Raw genomic sequence first — 24,628 nt, forward strand, 5'->3', positions numbered from 1 at the left:
GAGGGTAGATGAGTAACAGTTGTGGCATCTCTGCCATCAAAGGAGCCCAAACACCAACCTTGGTGGGAAAAGCAGAGTTCAACATCAAGACACCCTGGTTTGGTACGAAGGGTATGGGAATTATAGGCTCAGTCCGTGAATCTAGGGGAAAAGGATTCGTGATCAAAAGCTGGAACCAATCTCTGTAGGATCTTGAATAACAAATAAAAAAATATGTCAAGGGCGGAAAGGCAGACTTTTGACAGTGGCCTAATTCAGTGGAAGGTGTGTTTCCTCCATTAGGATTGGTCTTCTCCAGGGGAGGCTTAAGTGAGAAGACTGCATCTTCAAATTAAACCCATGTGGGAAGGAGGTCTGTTTATTTGAGGCTGTAGATTTGTATCGCTATTTAATAAAGATTTGTGACAAAGGTTCCCGGATATTGAGAGAACACAAGGCTTCTTCTGGCCCTTAACAGAAAACTACCAGCAATCTGTCATAGACCTGATCCCTCAGCTTCATCCGTCTATCTTCCTTGAGTTCCAGTCCTTTTCGTCTTTGGGTCCTAAACTACTTGAAAACAGGGTTTGGTTGGAGAATGTTGCTCTGCACAGAAACTCAATGGCTTTGTAGAGAATAGACATGCACATGCCTATCATTGTACCAACAGCTAACCAAATATGAGTCACTTTCCCTGTCCGCCTTCCTGGTCAATGTAAAACTGCCTTGGTTTAGAAACACTCTTCTCCAGCCAATGGACAGTGGCCATAGTTCTTCTTGTGTTTGCTTTCTCTATTGAATGTATTGCTCCACACACAAAACTCTGAACACCGAGGTATTGTTGAATTTTTGTACCGTCAAAGAGCGGTCTACTGAATCTTTGCTAAGGCATAGCAGTTCATAAACAGGGATGTTTAATCAGCTCTTCCTAAATGTTTGTCTTCTGTGGTCATAATGATGATAGCTCTACATTTATAAAACAAACACCATGTGTTTTATGCATAGTATCATCCAGTCATATTACAACCCTGGCAAGGTAGATATTTCTGCCCCTGATTTGCAGATAGGGAACCTGAGGCTGAGTGTGCATATGAGTTATCAGCTGGGTAATAAAGCATCCCCAAACTGAGTGGCTTTAAACAATGATAACATGTATGTTGCTCATGAACCTGCAGTTTGGCCAGGGCTTGGTGGGATGACTCATTTTACTTCATTAGGTGTCATTTGGGACAGCTCAAAGGCTAGGGGCTGGAATCATCTGAAGCCTCATTCATTCACCTGTCTGGTGGTTGATGCCGCTTGTCAGCTGAGAACTGAGCTGGGACTGTCAGCCGGAACACTACACAATGCCTCTTCATGTGCTCTGGGCTTCTCCACAATGTGGTGGCTGGGTTCCCAGGGTAAGCATCTGAAAGGAGAGAGAGAGAATCAGGCAGAATCTATATCACCTTTTATGACCTGGTCTCAGAAATCACACATTATGACATTCCTCTATTCACCGAGGCAGCTACAAGGGCTCCCCCAATTTCAAGAAGAAGGGAAATACGAACTCCACCTCTAGAGAGCATATGGGACGGGAAATAGTAGAAAAATGAAATCTGCCACATACAGCTGGTTGGTATGAGGGGTGGAATTTGAACCCAGGTCTGCATGGCTCTACACCATGCCCTTTACCCTGTACCACAAACTCTGCGAAGTCAAGGACAAGCCTGCCTCTAGTGCAATGGGATTTAGTTGTTAAATATTGTACCTGTGGCGAGTGCAGCAGAAAGAGCCAGACTTAGCAGCAGAGGGTGTGGACTTTGAGTCCTCTGAAGGCCTGGCGCCGGTTTGTGATACGACTTGAGGGCTGTTCTGCATTCCACGGCATGATGAGTCACTTGGAGGACATACCAGGGCCAGTAAACTTACATTTCCTGAGCACCTACTGGGTTCCTAGGGTCTCGTAAAATAAAAGACCAGAAGAAAACAAATCACCAAGCCATATCCATGCGAATGGAGGGTTTACCAACTAGATTACTGGAAGGACAGATCATTTGATATTAAAAAAAAATAATAATAAGGAATATTGTCTGACTTTTACTAGTAAGAAAACCTCAGGCAGCTAATAACAACTGGAAAGCGATTTAATTGAAATGAGGCGAATTCTAGAATAATCTGTAACATCGGCATGAGAGAGGATAAGACATGGAACCAACAAGGAAGACTTGACCCAAGCAAGCCCTGCAGCATTCCAGCAGTTTCTCTTCTTTCCCTCTCTTTCCTTTTCCTTTTCCTTTATTTAAGGCTCAGGGTAAATAGCATTTTCATAGGTCTAAAAGCCAGAGTTAATGCTGACTTGGGGAGGATAATCATGTTCTCAGGAGTAGATGAGTTCTCCAAAGGGCACCAGGCATGGAGGGGGAAGAGCAGTTAGCTGAGAGGGCAAAGGTCAGGAAGAGGAGGAGGTCAGCACAAGGAATGAGAGGCTCCACACAGACCGGCTGCCTAATTTGTGGGGCCCCCTGCAAAAGGAAAATGAGGGAGCCTTTGTTCAAAAATGATTAAGAATTTTGAGACAGAAAAAACGGAGCCTTAAGCCACGTGTGGGGCCCTTCCGAGTTCAGGGCCTCATCCAGCTGCACAGATTGCACACCCAGGAAGCCAGCCCCAGTCACACGATAGGCACCAGGTGACAAGGCAGGTACAGAGGGCTGGGTTTTAAGAAGACGGGATAATCAAAAGTTCTAGCTATAAGAGAAAAGTCAAGTAGGAGCAAGTCACAAGGCAAGAATGAAAGACAGGCAGAAAGAAAGAAAGAGGGAGGGAGGGAAAGAGAGAGACAAAAGGAAGAAAGAGAGAGATAGAGACAGAGGAAGGAAGGAAGGAAGGAAGGAAGGAAGGAAAGAAGGAAGAAAAAAAGGAAAGAAGGAAGGAAAAGAATTGCTTAGGCCCAGAAAGTGATTGAAATAGAATCATTTTAGAAGAGATGTTAAGTAGAAGCAGGGCTAGCAAGAGGTTTAAAAGAGACGCATTCACTTAGTCAAATAGTTTGGAGGTGAAAGAATCGGGGAACAAGGTCACGTAGGAGTGGAAAGAAAGGGCTGGGAGAAGGGGCATTGCTCTTGAGTGGGAAAGGACAGCTCTTTCTCAAAGAACGTGTGGAAAGACGGGAGGGTGAGTACAGACTCAAGGCAGTTGACATAAAGCTCAAGGCAGGCTGAAGGACACGCCCGAGGGCCTCAAGCACAGCAATATTATGTAAGATACAAAGTTGTAGGCAGCCTTGGGCACAAAGCCAACATCAGACCAGGCTGGTTACTCGGGGTCAAAGGTAACATTAGATGCTGCTCTCTTAGGCAGTCACTTAAACTGAGTAACCTTCTATGTATGGAGTCTATAAATTCCTTTGGGAGGGGGTATTTACATACCTATATACAGTGGTTTATAAAACCACCTGGTGAGCTAAGGTGTTGATGACAGGTGCTGGATTGATGGGTTACCTGTCTCAGGTACTATTTTTAAATTCACCTGGTGTGATGTTTAATTTTTATGTGTCAAGTTGGCTGGGCCACGGTCCGCAGATATTTGGTCAAAACATTATTCTAGATGTTTCTGTGCAGTGTTTTTTGGATGAGATTAACTTTTAAATTATGAGTAAAACAGATTACCCTCTATAATGTGTGTGGGCCTCACTCAATCAGTTGAAGGCCTTAATAGAAAAGACTAGCCCCCTCTAAGGAAGAGAGGGTTCTGCCAACAGGTGACCTTTGGACTTGAATCGCAACTCTTCTCTGAGTCTCCAACCTGATGACCTACCCCATCAGGTTCTGGACTCATCAAGCCTCTACAACTATGTGAGCCAATTCCCTAAGCTACACGTCTCTGTCTGTATCTATATCAATATCTATATCTATGTCTCTGTCTGTGTCTATATCAATATCTATATCTATGTCTCTGTCTGTATCTATATCAATATCTACATCTATGTCTCTGTCTGTATCTATATCAATATCTACATCTATGTCTCTGTCTGTATCTATATCAATATCTACATCTATGTCTCTGTCTGTATCTATATCAATATCTACATCTATGTCTCTGTCTGTATCTATATCAATATCTACATCTATGTCTCTGTCTGTATCTATATCAATATCTACATCTATGTCTCTGTCTGTATCTATATCAATATCTACATCTATGTCTCTGTCTGTGTCTATATCAATATCTACATCTATGTCTCTGTCTGTATCTATATCAATATCTACGTCTATGTCTCTGTCTGTGTCTATATCAATATCTACGTCTATGTCTCTGTCTGTGTCTATATCAATATCTACATCTATGTCTCTGTCTGTGTCTATATCAATATCTACGTCTATGTCTCTGTCTGTATCTATATCAATATCTACGTCTATGTCTCTGTCTGTGTCTATATCAATATCTACGTCTATGTCTCTGTCTGTGTCTATATCAATATCTACATCTATGTCTCTGTCTGTATCTATATCAATATCTACATCTATGTCTCTGTCTGTGTCTATATCAATATCTACATCTATGTCTCTGTCTGTGTCTATATCAATATCTACATCTATGTCTCTGTCTGTGTCTATATCAATATCTACGTCTATGTCTCTGTCTGTGTCTATATCAATATCTACGTCTATGTCTCTGTCTGTGTCTATATCAATATCTACGTCTATGTCTCTGTCTGTATCTATATCAATATCTACGTCTATGTCTCTGTCTGTATCTATATCAATATCTACATCTATGTCTCTGTCTGTATCTATATCAATATCTACATCTATGTCTCTGTCTGTATCTATATCAATATCTACGTCTATGTCTCTGTCTGTGTCTATATCAATATCTACGTCTATGTCTCTGTCTGTGTCTATATCAATATCTATATCTATGTCTCTGTCTGTGTCTATATCAATATCTACGTCTATGTCTCTGTCTGTATCTATATCAATATCTACGTCTATGTCTCTGTCTGTGTCTATATCAATATCTACGTCTATGTCTCTGTCTGTATCTATATCAATATCTACATCTATGTCTCTGTATCTATATCAATATCTACATCTATGTCTCTGTATCTATATCAATATCTACATCTATGTCTCTGTCTGCATCTATATCAATATCTACATCTATGTCTCTGTCTGTGTCTATATCAATATCTACATCTATGTCTCTGTCTGTATCTATATCAATATCTATATCTATGTCTCTGTCTGTATCTATATCAATATCTACATCTATGTCTCTGTCTGTATCTATATCAATATCTACATCTATGTCTCTGTATCTATATCAATATCTGCATCTATGTCTCTGTCTGTGTCTATATCAATATCTACATCTATGTCTATGTTTATGGCTAATCTATGTCTGTGTCTATGTTTGTATCCACACACATCCCGTTGGTCCTGTTTCTCTGGAGAACCCTGACTAATGCCCCTGAATTCTTCCCCTTGCCTTCCCCAGGCAGCTGTCTGTGTAGAGCTGATTCAGCCTTTATAGTCAACTTTAAATAAATGCTGAGAATGTCTGAAGCCCTAAATGTGTGCTTGTTACCTGACTGTTTGTTGAATGAAAAATGACTGAATGACGCTGGTGTGTTACGGCTTTCGTGACTGCTGAGAAAAACAACGTTGTTTCTTCCAGGGTAAAACTCCCTACCTTCCAGTGGACCACAAACCACCAAGTCCCATCGCTGCCAATGGAAGGATGACCAACCAAAGTATTGGGAGGAGAGGCCATTGGTATTAAAAAAGTAGTCATAATATAGAACGCTATCTGACTTATGACAATAGGAAAAAGTAGACGGCTGCAAATATTCTCATAAAGAAAGATTCTTTCTCTTCCATGTAATATGAATCATTTTAGTGCTATACAAATGAGTCATTTAATATCCAAAGAAAGTCCTCTTCCTGGGGCCTTTGTCACTTTGGTACTCTTTCCTGTAAGCGTACCAGCCTAGCATGGTGGAAAGCTAGGAATCAGGAATCACATCCCTGATTCTGCCATGGGACCGGGCTGTGCAACCATGGGCAAGTTGTCTAATCTTTCTTGGCCAATTTCCTCACCAGTAAAAAAGAGCGAGCTAGACCATATCATCCCTGAGGTCAGTTCCAGCCCCAGTCAAGTTTACAGAATTTTTATCTGTAAACTTGAAAAAATTATTTAATCATTTGAGTCTTTGGGAACAGGTTTCATGGGCCAAAGCAACAAAAAGTTGAAATGTGTCATAAATGGTGACTTAATGAACTTTCTGAAGAAAATTGAGGTTTCTTTCTTCTAGTACCTAATTTAGGACTTTACCTTGCCAGATTTTTTTTTATAAAGATTTTTTTAAAATTTTTTTTCCTTTTTCTCCCCAAAGCCCCCCAGTACATAGTTGTATATTCTTCGTTGTGAGTCCTTCTAGTTGTGGCATGTGGGACGCTGCCTCAGCGTGGTTTGATGAGCAGTGCCATGTCTGCGCCCAGGATTCGAACCAACGAAACACTGGGCCACCTGCAGCGGAGCGCGCGAACTTGACCACTCAGCCACGGGGCCAGCCCCATACCTTGCCAGATTTTTAAAGGCATCAGAGAGCCTACAAATCTTGTGTTTTGAAATATCAGACATTTAAGCATATATGGCAGTCTGGGTCCAGTCAGGAGAGAGAAATCACATAGTAGTTTAAACAGGAGAAGTTTAACACAAGGAAGTATTAGCTATGATAAGAGAGTAACCACGACATATAAGGAAACTCTATATGGTGCCCTATAGCTGAAGAACAGCCAAGGAAGGATCCGTGTGGAAAGGGTTCAAATCCCGCTGGAGAAGCTATGGCCAGCTCAGCAGAAAGCAGAGGCGTTCACCGGTTTGGCTAAGACAGAGCTGGTCTGGAGTCACTGGGCAAGCCAAAGGCCAACCTCCAGAGCAGGCTGGGAGCAGACGATCGGCAGTGGTGGCACAGGCGTGCAGTGACGTCCAGGTGTCAGCAGGAGCAGGAGGCCCCGTGCCACGGGGGGCTTGCAGAGTCAGTCAGATCCGTGCGGACACCCTGGCCATAGACAGGCTGTGCACAGGGGGCTTTGGCTTCCATGTCAGAAGGGCTACAGAAAGGTTATCAGCAGGCCACGGCTGAAAGGTACCTGTGGCTGGGACAGGCTCTACTGGAGGGCCTTACACCAGTACCACTGTCCCTCCAGCCCATGCCAGAGACAACAGGAGAGCCTCGTCCTCCTCAGTGCCCTCCAGTGCTCTCTCCTGACAAAGCCTACCTGTATGCTCACTTCCGAAACGCTGAAAGGAACCCCTCCCTCTTCTCACAGAGCATTTAGGGGAGGGTGCATTGGGAGCTGAGACAGTGAACTGATGTGACACGTCTCTCAAGCTGAAATGCCATCCGTTTGTTTCCTGCTATTCCCCCTGGGACCTCCTCTGAATGAACCTTCGCTCTTTTGGACCTGGTACCCTCCAGTGACTGTTGGACAATTAGCAGCTTCCCCTCATTGTCTGGAGCTGAAACACCGTGTACCCGGTCGGTTCATGGGATGTCTTAAACCAGCAGCTCTCAAATGTTGTTTGTGGACTCCTGGATCCCCGAGACCCTTGCAGGAGGCTGAATATAACTATTTTCAAAGTCATGTAATTTCTCCCTGGGGTTGGCATTTCGTGATTAAGGCTGCTGGTGTTTTAGCACAGATCAGGGTGGTGGTGTGAAGGAGGAGCCATGCATGTGCAGAAAAGAGAGAGCCTGTCTCATTGATGAATGTTCTTGACAAAGCAGTAAAAATTATCTACCGTGATTAAGTCTCAGCCCTTTGAGTATGCGTCTTTTAAAAGTTCTGGCTGATGAAATGGGAAATGGACACAAAGCTCTTGGGCTGCACCCCAAAGTGCCATGGTTGTCTCCGGAGAAGCACTTGTGCGAGTGACCTGTGAGCTGAACCAGCCCCTTCTCTCGCGGAACACGGTTTTTGCTTGAAAGAGCAACTGGCAGACAAACTGTGGTTTTTCCGACTTGGTACGTGCCAGACACTTCCTGGAAAATCAATGAAATGAGCTTGTCATTTTAAGGATAACAACTGACAGTATTTATTGCCGATGATAAAATACAAGCTTTCCAGAGAAAGCTAAGAATATTGGAAAACAAGTCTCTGCCATCATGAGCTTGGCAGCTTCTCTTTGCTTAAACTTTTCTGATGAGCTAGGTGGTGATGTTACTGAATGAGACATTGTGATACTGTGTGGTGAAATGTATCAGCGTTTGGAAGATCTGCACCCCTCAGTGAAATGCTGTTTTCCAAATGACGGATTTGTGATGTCACAAAATCATTCATGGGTAAAAGATCCATTCAAAGTGCAGGAAAGGTGAATGGATTTTAGTGGAACAGAAGAACTTCATTGAGAGGGTTTTAAATTCCAGCTATCAACTAACCTTTAAGAAACTACCACTGTTGAGTTTTGGTATTAAAGAAAAATACCCACAACTATCCGAAAAAGTTATTAAATTACTCTTCCCTGTTCCAGCTATGTATCTGTGTAAGGCCAGGCTTTCTTCATATACTTCAGCCAAATAGCACAAGATTGAATGTAGAAGCTGACTTCTATTAAGCCAGACATTAAAGATTTTGTAAAAACATGGAACAATGTGTGCTTACTAAATTTCTTTTTTGAAAAATATATAGTTCCTTTATATTAAAATGTTATTTATATTAACATGTAATATGTTTATTATTATAATATTTAAATAAATAAGTAAATAAATATTTAAAATATGTTTTAGCTTTAATTTATAATACAGTAAATGTTGATAGCTATAATCCACATAAATAAAAGCTCTTTGAGATCCTTAACAATCTTTAAAGGGATATAAGGATTCTGTGAGCAGAATGTTTGAGAAATGCTGTCTTAAACAAATCTCCATTAGCCACTTGAATTCACAAAATTGCAGTAAGTTGTAAGTGCAATGACTGAGGCCAGGAGAGAGAGGCGACATACTCAAGGAACATGGTGAATTAGCGGCAGAGACTGGTCTGGAACCACGCTCTCCCGCTATAATGTGTTATATAAGCCAAGCTTTTTCTCAGGACACTCTTCAGAGCGCCAGCGTTAGAATTTTGAGATACTCAAGCCACACAAAGGGAGCAGTATCACCCTCCCCTCAACATGCATCATTCTAACCAGCACTGAGTATCAACTAAGTTTCAGGCACCTGTGCTTGTTGTTGCTCAAGACAAAGAAAACCTGGCCTAGGGCTGGCCCGGTGGTGTAGTGGTTAAGTTTGCATGCTCTGCTTTGGTGGCCCAGGGTTCACCGGTTTGGATCGTGGGCAGAGACATATGCATCGCTCATCAAGCCATGCTGTGGAGGCATCCCACATAGAAGAACCAAAAGGACTTACAACTAGGATATACAACTATGTACTGGGGTTTTGGGGAGAGAAAAAAAGAAGAGGAAGATTGACAACAGATGTTAGCTCAGGGCCAATCTTCCTCACCAAAAAAAAGAAAAAAAACCTGGCCCATGTTTTAGGGTAGCCAAGCTCATCATAGAGAGGGAGAGAGTACATGAAAGGCAATATCTCATAGCATATAATATGGCTTACCCAGCATATAACATATAATGTATAATCATACAACCTCTATAATTCCATGATGCTGTTATTATTATCATATGTAATGTTATATACTGTATAATATTTTGTGTTTTATTGTAACTTATAGCGTATAACATAGTATAGCATAGTGAGTAAATTTATTATATCTAGGGAACAGAAAGTACTTTGGGGTTATAGCTGGCTGGCAATCGTGTGTGCACACGAGGCCCATAGCAGAGCAGAACTGTGAACTTGGGAAGTTTGCCATTAGCTGTACATATTTTCCTCTTGATACTCTCCTGCTTGTGTTAGTTTCCTGGGCTCCCTCGACAAATTACCACGAAGTGTGTGGCTGATAACAACAGAAATTTGTTCTCTCCAAGTTCTGAAGGATGGAAGCTTGAAATCAAGGTGTCAGCATGGCCACGTGCCCCCCAAAATCTAGGGAAGCACCCTTCCTTTTCTCTTCTAGCTTCTGGTGTTTGCTGGCAATCCTTGGTGTTCCTTGGTTTGATCACTCCAACCTCTGCCTCTGTCTTCATATGACTTTCTCCCCTGTATGTCTGTGTCCAAATTTTCCTCTTCTTATAAGGACACCAGTCATATTTAGGGCCCACCCTAATCCAATATGACCTCATCTTAACTTGATTTCATCTGCAAAGACCCCATTTCCAAATAAGTTCACGCTCACAGGTTCCAGGTGGACATGAATTTTAGGGGGACATTATTCAACCTAGTCCACCACTTTTGTGCCTATCCACAGACTCCATTTCTTGGAATCCCTTTGAACCAAAGGCCATCTAGAATTTTCCATCATACTTTTCAGGGCCTGGGGTCCCATTGAGCCTCACCTAGTTCTTCTTGGTTGATGTTTCAAGTGATTGTCACAAGCTCACCACGTTTAACCCATGAGTTTAACAAATGGTTTATGTGGGCCACAGGACTGGTGAGTTGTGAAGGAGGAAAAAAGGAAGCTGAATAAGTCAATAGTAAAAACACAAATAGCCCAATTAAAAAATGGGCTAAAGACTTGAATAGACATTTCTCCAAAAAAGACATACAGTGCTCAACAGGTATATGAAAAAAATTCTCCATGTCACTAATCATCAGGGAAATGCAAATCAAAACCACAATGAGATCTCACATCACACCTGTCAGGACAGCTATTATGGAAGAAACAAATGACAAGTTTTGGCAAAGATGTGGAGCAATTGGAACCCTTGTACACTGTTGATGAAAATACAAAATGGTGCAGCCGCTATGAAAAACAGTATGGAGATTCCTCAAAAAATTAAAAATAGAAGTACTGTAAGATTCATCAATCCTACTTATAGGTATTTATTCAAAATAATTGAAATCAGGATCTCAAAGAGATATTTGCACTCCTTTGTTCACTGTAGCAATATTCACGATAGCTAAGACATGGAAACAGCCTAAATGTCCAACGATAGATGATTGAATAAAGAAACTGTGGTGTATACACACAATGGAACACTATTCAGCCTTTACAGAGAAGGAAAGTCTAAAATATGCGACAACATGGAAGGACCTCGAGGATGTTATGTTAAGCAAATTCAGTCAATCACAGAAAGACAAATACTGCATGCTTTCACTTACATGTGGTAGCAGAAATAGTCAAAGTCATAGAATCAAAGAGTGGAATGGTGGTTGCCAAGGGCAGGGGGCAGGGGAAATGAGGAATAAGTTTCAGGGAGGCAGGATAAGTAAGTTTTAGAGATCTGCTGTACAAAATTGTACCTACAGTCAACAAGAATGTATTGTACGCTTAAAAAGTTCTCACAAGGTAGAGTTCATGTTTAGTGTTCTTACCACAAGAAAAGAAGAGAGGAAGCTGAAAGAAGGATGCAGGGACAGTGAAGATGAATGACAGATCCTCATATGTTATTTGAATCAGTCCTTCGGCAGCTTTTGTTTACTAGGCCTAGAGTCATAATATACGACAATAGTGGAAATGTGGGAGCTATGAAAGGCGCCCTCTCTAGGCCTCCGGCATCGCGGTGTGCTCATGGACTCACAAGTGGGAGGAATGCAGACAATTCCAGCACGAGCACCTGCCAGCTCTGTGACCTCGTGTGAACGAGTTCCCAATCTGGGTCCTCAGGTGGGACGCCGGGCATGGCAGTTAAGAGCTCTGGATCTGGAGCCAGATTGCCTGAGTTCAGTCCTGGGACCCTTAACCAGGTATTTCCCCTCTCTGTGCCTCAGTTTCCATATCTGTAAAAGGGTGATAAGATCCCACTACACAGGTTTCACTGAGGAATATATGAGTTAATAGTTTATGTAAAGCGCTTAGAACAACGCCTGACAATATAGGTGTTAGTTATCGTTAACGTTGCTGTTTGATTTTTTTATCTAACTAATAAGAATTCCAATATTTTACCAATTCCTCCTTCAGTTCCCTTATCCACTACCCCCGCAGCCACCACCACTAGAGGAAAACAGATGATGGTGTGTGGATGTGGCTTTTGATTTTGCTTGTGTTTTTTTTTAATTCTCCACTTGTCACTTACGTTATAACTGGCCCTGGGCAAAAGTCATTCATCAAGATGTCTTTAAAGGACCAAGAACCAGGTACCTGTGAAGTGAGCCCTTTTGGGGATGGTCGTGGGGAACTGACATCGCAGACTCAAGTCAGCACCAATCTATTATTAAATTAATAGTTGCCTGGCTGAGTGTGGCTTTATCAATAACTTCAGCTCTGTGGGCAGGGGTGGCACCCACACAGAGCCCTCCCACCTTTCAGATTTATGTAATGGGGCCCACGGCGTCACAGCTACTCAGGGGTGCTTCTGTTTCCAACACTGAGAAAAAGTGAGACCTGGGTAGGGATGGGTTTCCCGGTGTAGCTAAGAGAGAAGTAAAAGAACTGTAATTTCATAGCAATTACCTACAACCAGCACCGTCGAAGGCACCAGTTTTCCATGATAAACCTGAGCCTCTGCTAGGAGTGAATTGCAAGGTGGAAATAAGCGCACAGCTGGGCTCTCGTGTGTGAAAGAAGGGCCCGCTGCCTCTCCACCGAACGCCACAGCAAAACAAACCCCGAGGGGGAAAATAATGTGTTGAGCTTTGGGTGTATTTTTCTCTGTCTCTTAAAAAAAAAATCTTAGCAAGTCCCCCTTCCAGGAGGTTGGTTGGAATATTTGCAGCTTTGCAAGTAAGCCTGGGGCCCTTCCCTCGCAGCCTCCTGGTCCCTGGAGCCTGGTGCTCAGGCCACCCGACAGGAGAGCTCAATTTTCAGGGGCACCAACAGCAAACTAGAGTGAGGGGTGATTTCTCCCTCTAAGCACCACGTCGGGGCCGGTAGACCCCTCAGTGGAGATAAATTATGCAGAGATCAGTTCCTCATCCTTTCTGTTGTTCGTGTGTTTGCTGAGAATGAATTCTTTATAAAATTCATGCCTGCAGCCCACTCAGAAGTACAGGCAGCCTGACCTTTCAGACAATAAAAAATACCAACAGACTGTGCTGGGGAGAGTCCTGAGAAGGGGAGGGGGCTTAGCAGCAGTATATACGCAGCACTCAATCGCTCTCTGCTCTTGTGCCGTCTGTGTTCCTGTCTCAGCCCCAGGCCACCCCACAGAAGGCCATAACCTCCCGGAGTGAATGCACTTTTCACTCTCCTGTGTAATTTTCTCCAGCGCCCTGCACATAATTGATAGTCAGTATGTATTTGTTGAGTAAAAGGATAATTTAACAAATGAAGGGTTTATTGACATTGAAGGTCAAGTACTCATCAGAACTAAGTGAGGTATTGATTATATCTTGAGCCTGCTGACTAGTCTAGATACAGGGAGATGCGATCAAGGTCTGAGGATTTGTACTCATGACATCCTCATGGAGCAAGGACCAAAGGGTGGAAGAGGGTAAACTACAGAGGAACATATTTTGGCTAGGCCCAGCCAAAGAAAAGCATTTCTAATTGTTAGCACTATCCGCAGAATGGGCTGCTTTGAAAGATATAAATTACGGGTGAGTGGAGACACTCATGCATAGACTAGATGATTACTTGGGGGCGTAGAAGTTGGTGGTTCAACACCATTTGTGTTAGACTCTGTGATGGTGAAGGTCTCTTTTTACCCTGAGATGCTGGGGTTCTGTGGTTCAGAATGTTATGACTCTACATAACTGCCATGCTGGAAACTCAGATTTGGTCCAGCATGCATTTGCCTCTCGCTCTGTGCCAGGCATTGCGCTGCAGAGACATTAGGAAGACAACGATGAATAGGGCAACTGCCCTTGGAAGTTAGGCTGGGACGGGATTTAGTCGGTTCTCCTCAGACTCATGTTTTGGTGTTGTAATCCCTTTTTCCTTCTCGCTAATATGCACATGCCAACTCAGGACTCTGGGTCTCTTCCTTCTAGGCTGGAATCGATGGGGAGAGCATCGGCAACTGTCCCTTCTCTCAGCGACTCTTTATGATCCTCTGGCTGAAAGGAGTCGTGTTCAATGTCACCACCGTGGATCTGAAAAGGTAAAGGATGGCGTATTAATGAGGAATGTGTATAGCTGCAGAAACAGAGAACCTTCCATGAGAAGGGGAGAAAGTCTCCCTGTGGCTCCCGGCAGCCTCCTGCTCACACCTCACCGGCCAGACCCCTGGTTACAAGGGAGGCCGCAGAAGCAAGTGCCTCACTTGGGCCTGAGTGTGTCGCTGTCCTGCGAGGCGAGGTTCAGTTTTCAAGGAAGAAGGGGGAGTGGACAGTGGATCTGCAACTAAGAGTGCCTGGTACAGAGAGGGGCAGGGATGTCTACAAATCCAGGAGTTTGCCATCCTGGTAGCACTAGTGCCTTCATCCTGTGGGACCCGAGCGGGACTTCAGGTGGGAGAGTGAATTTCCACGGAGTTGGGATCCAGACCACTTCTCCTGCTTCGTTCTGTCTTTGGAATTCCTCAGGGCGAGAGCTCTGGACTATCGGCCGGCATGGAGAGTACAGTGCAGCCACAGTGCCGATAAAAACTCCAGGCCTCCTTCATGTCAGGAGCCCCACTCTTGGCCCTGCATTCTCTCTCTCTCCCGCCTTCCTTTAAGTGAGGACTAGCTCGAGGCTCACGTTCTGAGTGTTTATCATCTGCCTCTACCTTCTTCCCTGGTGAGCTTAGTCTATTCTCCCTGTCACCTTCATGTAAATTTCTCTATACCCAGAACCTGCTATCTTCTAGATACTTCCACTTGCATTTTCTATGATCACTTTAAATGGTCTATGTTGAAAACCGTATCTGTGGTTTTTCCTCTGATTTGGGCTCCCCTCCTGAATCCCTTTGTTCTTCCACTTTCTAGGCACTGAAGTGTTTCCGGCTCCCTTCTCTTGCCACCTCCATTGTCAGTCAGTCGCCAAGTCCAGGGCACTCTCCCACTGCGAGCTCTCTTGTCCATTCTCGAAGGCCACACCTGGATCAGGTTGCACTGCTGCCACTCAGGCTGTTGCTTTGTTCTTCAAACTGGTCTTCATCCTTCCAGGTCCCTCTCTCTTTCTCTCTGATCCATCTTTAATATTACGGGAAGGTTATTCTTCCTAAAATAATCTTGTGGCTCCCCGTACTCAGCAAACCTTCTCACCCCTCCCTGTGCCCGTGGAGTAAAGACGTCTGAAGCCCTCCTTCGATGCTTTGACACTTTGTCTTTTCCCTGGTTCCTCCCAACATTATCTCCCAGCACTTCTCACCATGACCTACCCACCCCTGGGCTAAGATGCTTCTTCTGTCTCACAGAGGCTCTCCCCGCCTTCCTGAAGGGTGCAGCTCCCAGGTACAGCTCAGCCCCCCTCCCCGGGAAGCATCCCTTCCCCCTGACCACTCTCAGGAGCATCACATCACTCCAGCTTCCCTCCGAACTCACCGGGCACCTGCTGTCCATGTTGCCTTGTATCATCATTTAGCATTTCACCAGGTTATAGTGGCTACAGTCGCAACACTTTGCAACAAGTGAGGGCTTTCCTGTAAAACATCACATAACGTATAACCCTGTGAAGGAGGTCTTAATTCTTCATTTTACTCAAGGAAACCAAGACAGACACATTTAAATGACTCGCCCAAAGTGCCCAACTACTAAAATCCAGTCCCCTGGGTTCAAGTACCATGCTCTTCAGAACGCATTAGTTATAGAGTTTGTTTTGTCTTTCAGCTGAGACTTAAATCCCTCAAGGACAGGCTGGGATCATGTTTTAACTTTCTTTGTGTCCGCCTTGGCTGCGAACTCATTCAGGCCCCCAGCTAATATCTGTCAAATACAGCAACAGGCACCCGCCAGGCAATCATCGTCTGTGACAGCTCAAGAGAGCGGACTTTCTTACGGTTTGAAGGAATAGCTTCCTTCAGTGGAGAAGAGGAGGCCTTTGGATTATCATCTGTGAAAGTGGGGCTGTGTGTTTGGTTGGAGATCAGAATGGGAGAGGGAGCCAAGCCAGCATTCCTTAGACACTTATGTTGCTCTTTCATATCTGTTATCGCATTGATCCTGCCAACACCCTTTGAGGTGAGCCAGGCAAATCTCACAACTCCAGTTTTATGGATAAGGAAGCTTTCTTACTGAAAATAAAAGAAAAAATATAATATATATGTTTAATAAAATATACATATTTTATAAAAAAAATATAACATGTATATTACATATATAATAAAGAGGTAAAGATTTTTTTAACGTATGATGCAATGAAGTTTAGCGATTTCTAAGAAAATGGATTTCTTGTCCTGGCACCACCGTTCCTCGGCTGAGTGTCCTTGAACAAGTTACTTTACTTTTCTGAGCCTCAGTTTCCTGATCTGCACAGAGGACATGAAAGTAGTGCCTCGTCTGTAGGGTTCTCGTGAGGATTCAGTGGGGCAGGCCCTGTAAAGTATTTGCATTCAGTAGTGCAACTGGCTCAGGGCAAGAACCTCACACACATGGGATATTCTGAGCATCATCCTTCCCCTTGCGGAGCTGGCAGTCCGGTCTGGGAAAGAGGACTGATGTGCATGAAGTAATCCATAAGATAGACTTGGCTATATGTAATTAAATGCTAAGTATGTAATTTCAACCATAAATGGTGCCAAGGGTCAGCCAAGAGTGAGGGCCTCACTGACCAGTATCCCACGGCCAACGTCCCGCTCGCTGAGCTTCAGCAGCCATACGCACTATTTCCCCAGGGGGCCACACTCCAGAGGCCTTTCTTCTCTTAAGTCACAGAAAAGCACCTCGTTTCCGAATCTTTAAGCCACATAGAAGTAATTGCTGAAAAATAAAATCAATGTAGCTTTCCCCTCCCAGCTGAGAACCGAGGCTTTGCTGCCCTGTGTCAGCTAAAAAAAACAGGAGGAGAAGGTAAAGAATGTCCTCTCCTTGTCTGAAATGAGGGATGCACACAAAGTGAACAAACGGTTTAAGTTGATGAGATTTTAAAGAATACTTTTGGAGGCCGTGGACGAGTGGTTCGCCCGCTCTGCTTTAGCAGCCCAGAGTTTCGTCGGTTCAGATCCTGGCCACGGACATGGCACTGTTCATCAGGCCATGCTGAGGCGGCATCCCACATGGCACAGCCAGAGGCACACACAACTAGAATATAGAACTATGTACTGCGGGGCTTTGGGGAAAAGAACGAGGAAAAGAAAAAAAAAAAAAAAGATTGGCAACAGTTGTTAGCTCAGGTGCCAATCTTTAAAAAAAAATACTTTTGGTCTCAATCATCTAAGGAGTTCCAAGTGCCACAGAAGGCAGCTGGAGAGTGTGTGTGTTTGGGGCAGGCTATGGGAGTAGCACGTAATTGAAATTCTTCTCTTCCCCTCCCAAACTGATCACGCCAGGAATTTGTTTCATTACAGACTCCTCTTCTCCCATTGTTTACTTTTTTCTCAGTTCCTCCACCTAATGTTTTCCACTCCTGACTCCCACAGGAAGTGTTGCCTTCTCAGAGAAAGCATTCGGGGTGACTCTGAGGTTCCAGCCCTGCCTGCGGATGTCGCCATCATTATTCCTCCTCTTCCTTACTCTCTTTTCAGTGTAAGCTTCTCCCTCCCCGTGCCCTCCATCTGCCAACCCTTCTTCCCCTCACGTAGCTCCATCCTGCTCTTGCATTCTGACCCACTGGTGGAAGCACCCTTGGGCACGAAGAGGGCCCCAGCTCAAACACAAGGTCACTTTCCTTCCTCTTATGCAGACCCTTAACAACACAGAAGATATTTCTTAGTATAAAAGCGTGACTGAATTCACTCATCTTTAAAGTTTGCAATTCTGATAGTGTATTTTTGTTACGCTCGTTGGTGAAGGCACTTTTGAAATCAAAGCCCAACCTCTGCCCTGGGTCTTGATTTAGACAGTCAACTCTGATTACTTTCTACTTTTTCAATAGTACTCAACTCCTTCATCTTGACTTGCTCCTCTCTCACTGACTTCCACCAGACAGACTTCCGTGTCACACGGCATCCCTTCAGAATCTTCTCCAACCTCCCCTGCCCTACACTCCACATCATGTCTGTTTTTGCTGCCAGGCTTGTTGGGTAGCGCAGGGAGTCTAATTTACGGTAAGTCCCAGGTTTCCCCTAATGGGAAGTGCCCTGGATCTCTGAATCTCTGTCTCCACAGAAAGCCAGCAGACCTGCACAACCTGGCCCCTGGCACCCATCCGCCCTTCCTGACCTTCAACGGGGATGTGAAGACGGACGTCAATAAGATCGAGGAGTTCCTGGAGGAGACTTTGACCCCTGAAAAGTAATGAGCTGCTTATTTCGGGAGCTAATGACAGGAAGGGGTCCCTGTGGGAACTGGAAAAGCACAGTGTTAATTTTGAGGAGGCAAGTTTTCCCAGGAGCAGAGGACCCTCTTTTCAGAGAGTCTGGACACCCCTCCCCACCTCCAAAGGGCCCAGCGCAAGTTTCAAACTGCTCCACAGAGACCAACTCCAAAGAGTAGATGCCCCATGAAGTGGAGCCATTGCTCCCTCTCAAACAGAGCGCTGTGCAAGTTACCGCCCTCCGACCCCCTAAAGAAGCCCTCCTCCCTCCAGTTCGCTTTGCCTAAAAGACCCCCCAAGTGAGGGCAAAGCCTCCTTCATGTCAGAATGACAGCTGAAAGGCTGACAAATTGAAAAGAAGCCAGGAGAGAGGTGACCCCATGACTTAAAACCACACCGAGGATGAGTAAGAGTCATGAATGTGACCAGGTCTGGTCCGAGCCCATAATTAGACACGAAAACACTGAGAGCAGCTCCTCCTCTAAACACGCACAGGGAGCGGAGAGACCAGAGGGCTGTGTGTCCCTGTTGGCAGAGAAGATGCTCCTCATGGAAAACAGGAGCAGAGAGAAGAGAGGTGAATTCTAAAGGTTATGGAAGCCAGACGTGGTCATTATACTATATTGTAATCAGGGATTTACACAATCACAAGAATTTTTTTTAATTCTAGAAAAATAATATTACAAGCCACTGAAAAGTTTTAAGCAAAGGTGATGGAGAATCCCTTTTCAGGCTTTCTTCAGCGGGTGGGGGAAGATGAGAAGAGCTGGAGGCAGAGAAATCAATTAGGAGGAGCCACTTGGTGACAGTCCAGGCCAGACAGATGGGAAGGCTAAGCTAAGGACAGTGAAATTGGGGTTCCCGACATAGTAGGTAAAACAAGTGGAACTTGACTACTAAAAACCACCATCTTGCATTTACTTTAAAGTTCTATTGATTTATCAGCTCTTATATCGCCCTTACTTTGTGCCCTCGGAGATCAGTGCCGTCATAATCCTCATTTTACAGCTGGGGAAACTGAGTCATGGAGACGTTGAGTAACTTGCGTAAGGTCTCACATCTAGCCAATCACTGTTAAATTAAAACCCCCAGTTGTACTCTGATTAAGCCCTGAACGTTTATACATTCTTCCCAAAAAGGATTCTTTGTCATCCACATTGAGAGAGTTTATTTTCACACTAAGAGCGGAAAGCCGCCTCAAGCTCGTTGGAAGCAGCTGAGTGTAGACTTTAAATAAATGCATTAATTAAATCATCCAGGCAGCACCGCCCATAACACCCAGTTAAGGCTCACACAGCTCTGAACAGGACAGCAGCCAGCCCCTTTGCTGGAAGGGCCCTGGGGGGGCTCAGGCTCCGTGGCCCTCCCTTGGGACTCAACCTCATTGCTGGTGCTGGTTTGAAGTCCCACAGGACAAAATATATGCTGTTTTCAATATCTAAATAGACATTAGACTGCATCTGGGAGACCCAGAGGAGAAAGTCTGTGGTGAAGTTATTTTCCCTTTTAAAGGTAATTCCCGCACTCAGGAGTGACTGTTTCCATCAAGGCCCTTGGGGAATGGAAAATCCAAGCAGTGAGGAGTAGAGTGGCCCACCTGGTCCTTTGCCAGGCTGGTGGGCGGAGGTGTGCAGGGCTGCGCTGAGCCTGGAGGCCTGAGGTCCACTGCTAGTTCTGCTCCCGATCTGCTCTGACCCCTCGAACCAGTCCCTTCTCTGCCCTTGGCCTCAGTTCCCTCCTCTGTGGAAGGATGGCCCCAGAGCCCTTCCTGCTCTCTGATTCTTCACACCCTCCTTAGCCAGGCCCCCTTCGCCTCCAGTCCAGCTGTGCCTTTCCTGGGCTGTTTCTCTAACTCATGGTGTCCAAGCTACATCCATAATGGGACCAAAGGGGTCCATGAGACCCCCAAAACTGTCTGCCCCATGTGTACAGGTACATTCTTCCAGAGGAGGGCCATCATCAGATTCATCGTTTCATCAGATTCTTAAACATGTCCGTGATCCAAATAGAAGTAAGCAATTGGACACTGACACAGTCTGCTCTTTTCCCTGGCTGCCCACATTACCTGTCCTGAGCTCTGCTTCCTCCAGTCTGGGTCCTTTTCTGGACTGCAGTTGTATGCATTCCTGCCACATCAGTGATGCAATGATCCACTGCGCCCAGGTAGCAGAAACTCAAAACTGTGAAAACGCATGACTCCGGAGGCCACCAAAGTGGGGGCCCTAGTGACGAGACCATCAACCATTCCAGAGACCCCAGGAGTGTCCCTTAGATGCCTTTGTATGGGTGAGACTGGGGCAGATGCCACTCCCGGTATGTGTCCCACGCCAGTGCCTCAGACCCATAAAAGGGCACCTGCTTTTCTGCCCACAACAAGCTAGTAACCTCAACTGGCTTCCCACTGACTCAAGGAGCTGGGAGTTGGGTGGCCTGTGTCCTGAGGCCCCTGGAGGAGGGCAGCCTGACCTTCCGGTTCTCTAGGGGGCAGCAAACCCCCCATAACTGCTGAGCGCAGCTCAGCCATGTGTTTCTCATCACACTGCTGTTTGTAAAAGCTGCCAGAGAGCCAAGAAATTGTGGGAGCCTTTTCCCCCTTAGCTTTATTTTTTAAAGGAGAAAACCACATACAAACACTCCAACAATTTTTTGAAAACTCACATTTGATCTCACAAAGCATTTGGTGTCAAAATGAGGAATCCAGGAAGTCTCGAGTAGTTTCTAACTGAGACTAACTACCATCCCTTTCCTCGGACTGACCCAGTTAGTGCTCACCCGGGAAGCGCCAGGATTATCATGGGGATCGCTGTTGAGGCATGCTGCTCCTAACCTTTATCTCCGAGGAATGGCCAGAGTTAATAAGATCCAGAACTGAGTGTCAGGAGACCAAACTCTGGCCACTTGTCAACAGCGTTTGTTGTGTGACCTTGGGCAAAGCTCTCTCCCTCTGACACCCTCCCTATTTCCTCATGTTTAAAATGAGGGGGTGAAACTACATAGTCTCTAAGACGCCTTTCAGCAGAAGTTCTATGATTCCACGAGTTTTTCAAAGTGTTTTCCCAGAGCTGGTGGTTAAAATAATCCTGGTTCATAGATGCTGTGATAAAAATTTGGGAGGATGGTAATCTGTTGAGGTCTAGTTACATGGTATGTCATTTAGTCAGTCAACCAACAAGCAAGTATTGAGTATTAACAGGTTTCAGAACACTGGGAGAATTGGAAGACATTTTGAATTCATTATATTAAGAACTGTTTATATCTCACAATAGTAAAAGGCAAGAACATTCTTCTAGCCCTCTGAGAGGTGGAGAAACAGCCTCAGTACCAGTAACAGGACGGTGTGGTGGCTGAGAGTACGGGCTTTGAAGTCAGAATGAGTTGGGTTCTTATCTGTACCACTAGGTCGTACTACATTGCAGTAACGAATCAGGAACAAAATCTCAGCAGCTTACCAGAATACGGGTTTATTTCTCACTCACGGAAAGTCTGAGCAGGTAGTGTGGTCCTCTTCTATCTTGTAGCTTTTGGAATGCATTTCCTCTAAGACTCCTTCAGCAGGGAAAGAGCGAGAAGAAGGATCACACGGTATATTTTTAAGGGGCAGGTCTGTGTGTGGTGACATCACTTTTCCTCCCATCCTATTGGCCAGAATCCAGTCACATGACCCCAACCTGACAGAGAGATGCTGGGAAATGTAGAGAAGCACATGGATCTTTAGTGAGCATGAGTGGTCTCTGATACAGGTAAATTACTTAAAACCTCTCCAATTTTAATTCTCACGTCTACTAAGCGATGACCATAATGTTGAGCTCGAGGGACTATCCTAGAAGGTAGTACTACTTTGCTTAGTCCCTGACGTGGAGTAAGAAGAGATCATTAAATGGCAGCTTGAAGAGTTGGAGAGGTCCGTGCCTCTTTTGTGACTGTCTCCCAGGTGCAATTGTAAAGATGATTGGTGAGTTTAGGTCTTAAATCTACAGATCCCAATGGAAGTCTTTTAATGGATAAACTAGACCCCACCCACCTCCAAGGATCATTTGCTTAAGTAGCAGAGACAAGACAAGGCGAGCACACAATCAAGGGTCAGAAAAGTCAGGGGCGTGAACCTACTTCTTGAGTGAGGGTTGGTGAGGCGAGGAAGCAGGAGTGATGGAGCAGAGACAGAGGGGAAGTCCTTCCGCTTTTCAGCTCATGAGCAAAAGGAGGGTCAACATCCAAGCTCCAGGAGAGCCCCTGGAATCAGCAAAGGTTACTCCATGTGGACCAGAGGACTGTCTCTCTTTGACTCCGGTGTATCTCCTATGCCAGGGACAGGGCCCGGCCCCTGGTAGGTATTTACTGCGTGTTGCTTCAGTTGCATGAGGTCTTTTGGTTCAGGGGCTCAGTGGCCTTTGGATAGTCACTGAGAGCCAGTGAGGGCACTTCCATCTGCAATCATCTTTTTGTTTTGTTCTTTGGCTACTATTCACCCACAAAAATTTTTTTTCATGAGAGGCCAACCATTTTACCTCCCAGAATGAAGCTTAAGTGCATGCCTAAGGTGAATGCATTTGAAAGGAAATATCTTAAAAACAGAGTGGAGAGAAATTCTCAGTAGCTAGAGCAGGGGTGCAAACTTTTCCGTCAAGAGCCAGAGAGTAAGCGTTTTTGGCTTTGTGGGCCGTAGCATCTCTGTCACAGCTCCGCTCCTGCAGAGTGACGGCAGCCTCAGACAATTTGTAAATGAATGGCCTTAGCTGTGTTCCAATAGAATTTTATTTATGAATACTGAAATTTGAATTTCCTGTCATTTTCACACATCACAAGATAACATCCTTCATTTGATTTTTTTCAATCATTTAAAAATGTAAAAACTATTCTTGGTTTGTGGGAGGTACATAAACAGATGTTGGGCTGACTTTGGCCCACGGGCTGCAGTTTGCTAGCCCCTGAGTTAGAGAAATTCACCATCTCTTTGCTTGTCACCAGACCACATCACAATCTTATTTCAAAGATGCTTCTGTGAATGAAACACTCTTTGCTAGCCTTTTGGAGAAACAGAATATACTCTGGAGCCCACTCATTGGCATCTTTAAAGTATAGTGTAAATATGGAGCTAAAATAAATGCACTTAACATCCTGTACAGTAGCCTCCCCAAATCTAGTTACCGAAATCTGTGAGATTAATGTTGGAAGACAGACTTCCCACAGGCACAATCTTCAAATGGGACATGATGCTATAGTGAAGTCTCATTGAATCACAGTGCTGGTTAAACAGGATGGCACTCCCGTGGTCTCCCTGGACCCATGGCCCTTTGTCGTCTGGATTAGATTTGGTACCACCTGCTCACGTTTGGCTTACACTGATCGTGAACAAGTGGTCAGACTACTAGAAGTCTGATCAAATGATGGCACAAAGCAAAAAAACCGCAACGATCCCAAATGAAAATGCATTTTCTAGGCCCTTCTTTCTTTACATTATTACCTTATCAAGCAAAAACAAAGAGCACTTGATATATATTAATAATAATGTAAGGCAATCAATTTTAAGAGCATGCCGTGTTCTATGTGAGAGGGCCAAAATAGGGAAGGATGATCTTAAAGTCCCGTGTCTTGGCAGATTACCTAGCATCTTGTGGGAAACCTTGCTTTGTGCCCCCCCAGTCAGAGAGGACAAATTTGATAACTCCCAGTATATTCACTCAGACGTCCGTCTGCAGGACCTGTGCAGAGCGCCCCCTCCTGGTGGATGGAGAGAGTTCATCCACGCTGCTCAGCCAAGCTCCAGCGAGGGCTCTGGGGCTTTGAGGGTAAATAAATAGCAGAGTGGAGAGGCCACCGGACATAGAACCTGACAGCTGGTTTCCAAAGTGAGACTGCCTAGGTTGGAATCCTGACTCTGCCACCCAGCTGCATGACCTTAAACAAATTGCTTAACTTCTCTGTGCCTCATTTTTCTCATGCGGGAAATGAGGCTAAGAACAGTACCAATAGAATTGTGAGGAGTAAATGATGATTACATGGAAAGGGGGTAGAACAGCGCCTGGTACATAGTAGACACTCAATACAGCTTAGCTTTCACTAGGATCAGAGAAGTGGTGTGATGAGTAGGAAGAACGTTGCTCCAGGGATGGGAAGCCAGGTTCTCATGGTGCCTGCACTATTGATTTTCCACAGGCCCTTAAACAGTCATCTAACCTCTCCGATTTTCAACTGCTTTCCCTGTAAAATGGTGATGATAATGCCTTCCGTGTCTATCTGACGGCAGAGGTCTGGACCCGGTGACCTTCTCAGGACTCGTCCAGTGGCAGGATCTAAAATTAAACAGCCACCTAACACGGCCCAAGAGTGGA

At 44.8% G+C, this 24,628-nt stretch overlaps 1 protein-coding gene across 2 annotated transcripts in view; it reads left to right on the top strand.

Annotated features, from left to right (window-relative positions):
- Positions 1 to 24,628, top strand: part of CLIC5 (chloride intracellular channel 5) — a 158,002-nt gene that overhangs the window by 96,270 nt on the left and 37,104 nt on the right. For both annotated transcript variants that reach the window (XM_044776799.2, XM_014837495.3), the window contains exons 2-3: positions 13,955 to 14,064; positions 18,152 to 18,277. In XM_044776799.2, coding sequence (XP_044632734.1) covers positions 13,955 to 14,064; positions 18,152 to 18,277 — 236 coding nt within the window. The remainder of the gene's footprint in view (positions 1 to 13,954; positions 14,065 to 18,151; positions 18,278 to 24,628) is intronic.

This window comes from Equus asinus, chromosome 8 (assembly GCF_041296235.1).
Source record: "Equus asinus isolate D_3611 breed Donkey chromosome 8, EquAss-T2T_v2, whole genome shotgun sequence".
Classification (NCBI taxonomy): Eukaryota; Metazoa; Chordata; class Mammalia; order Perissodactyla; family Equidae; genus Equus; species Equus asinus.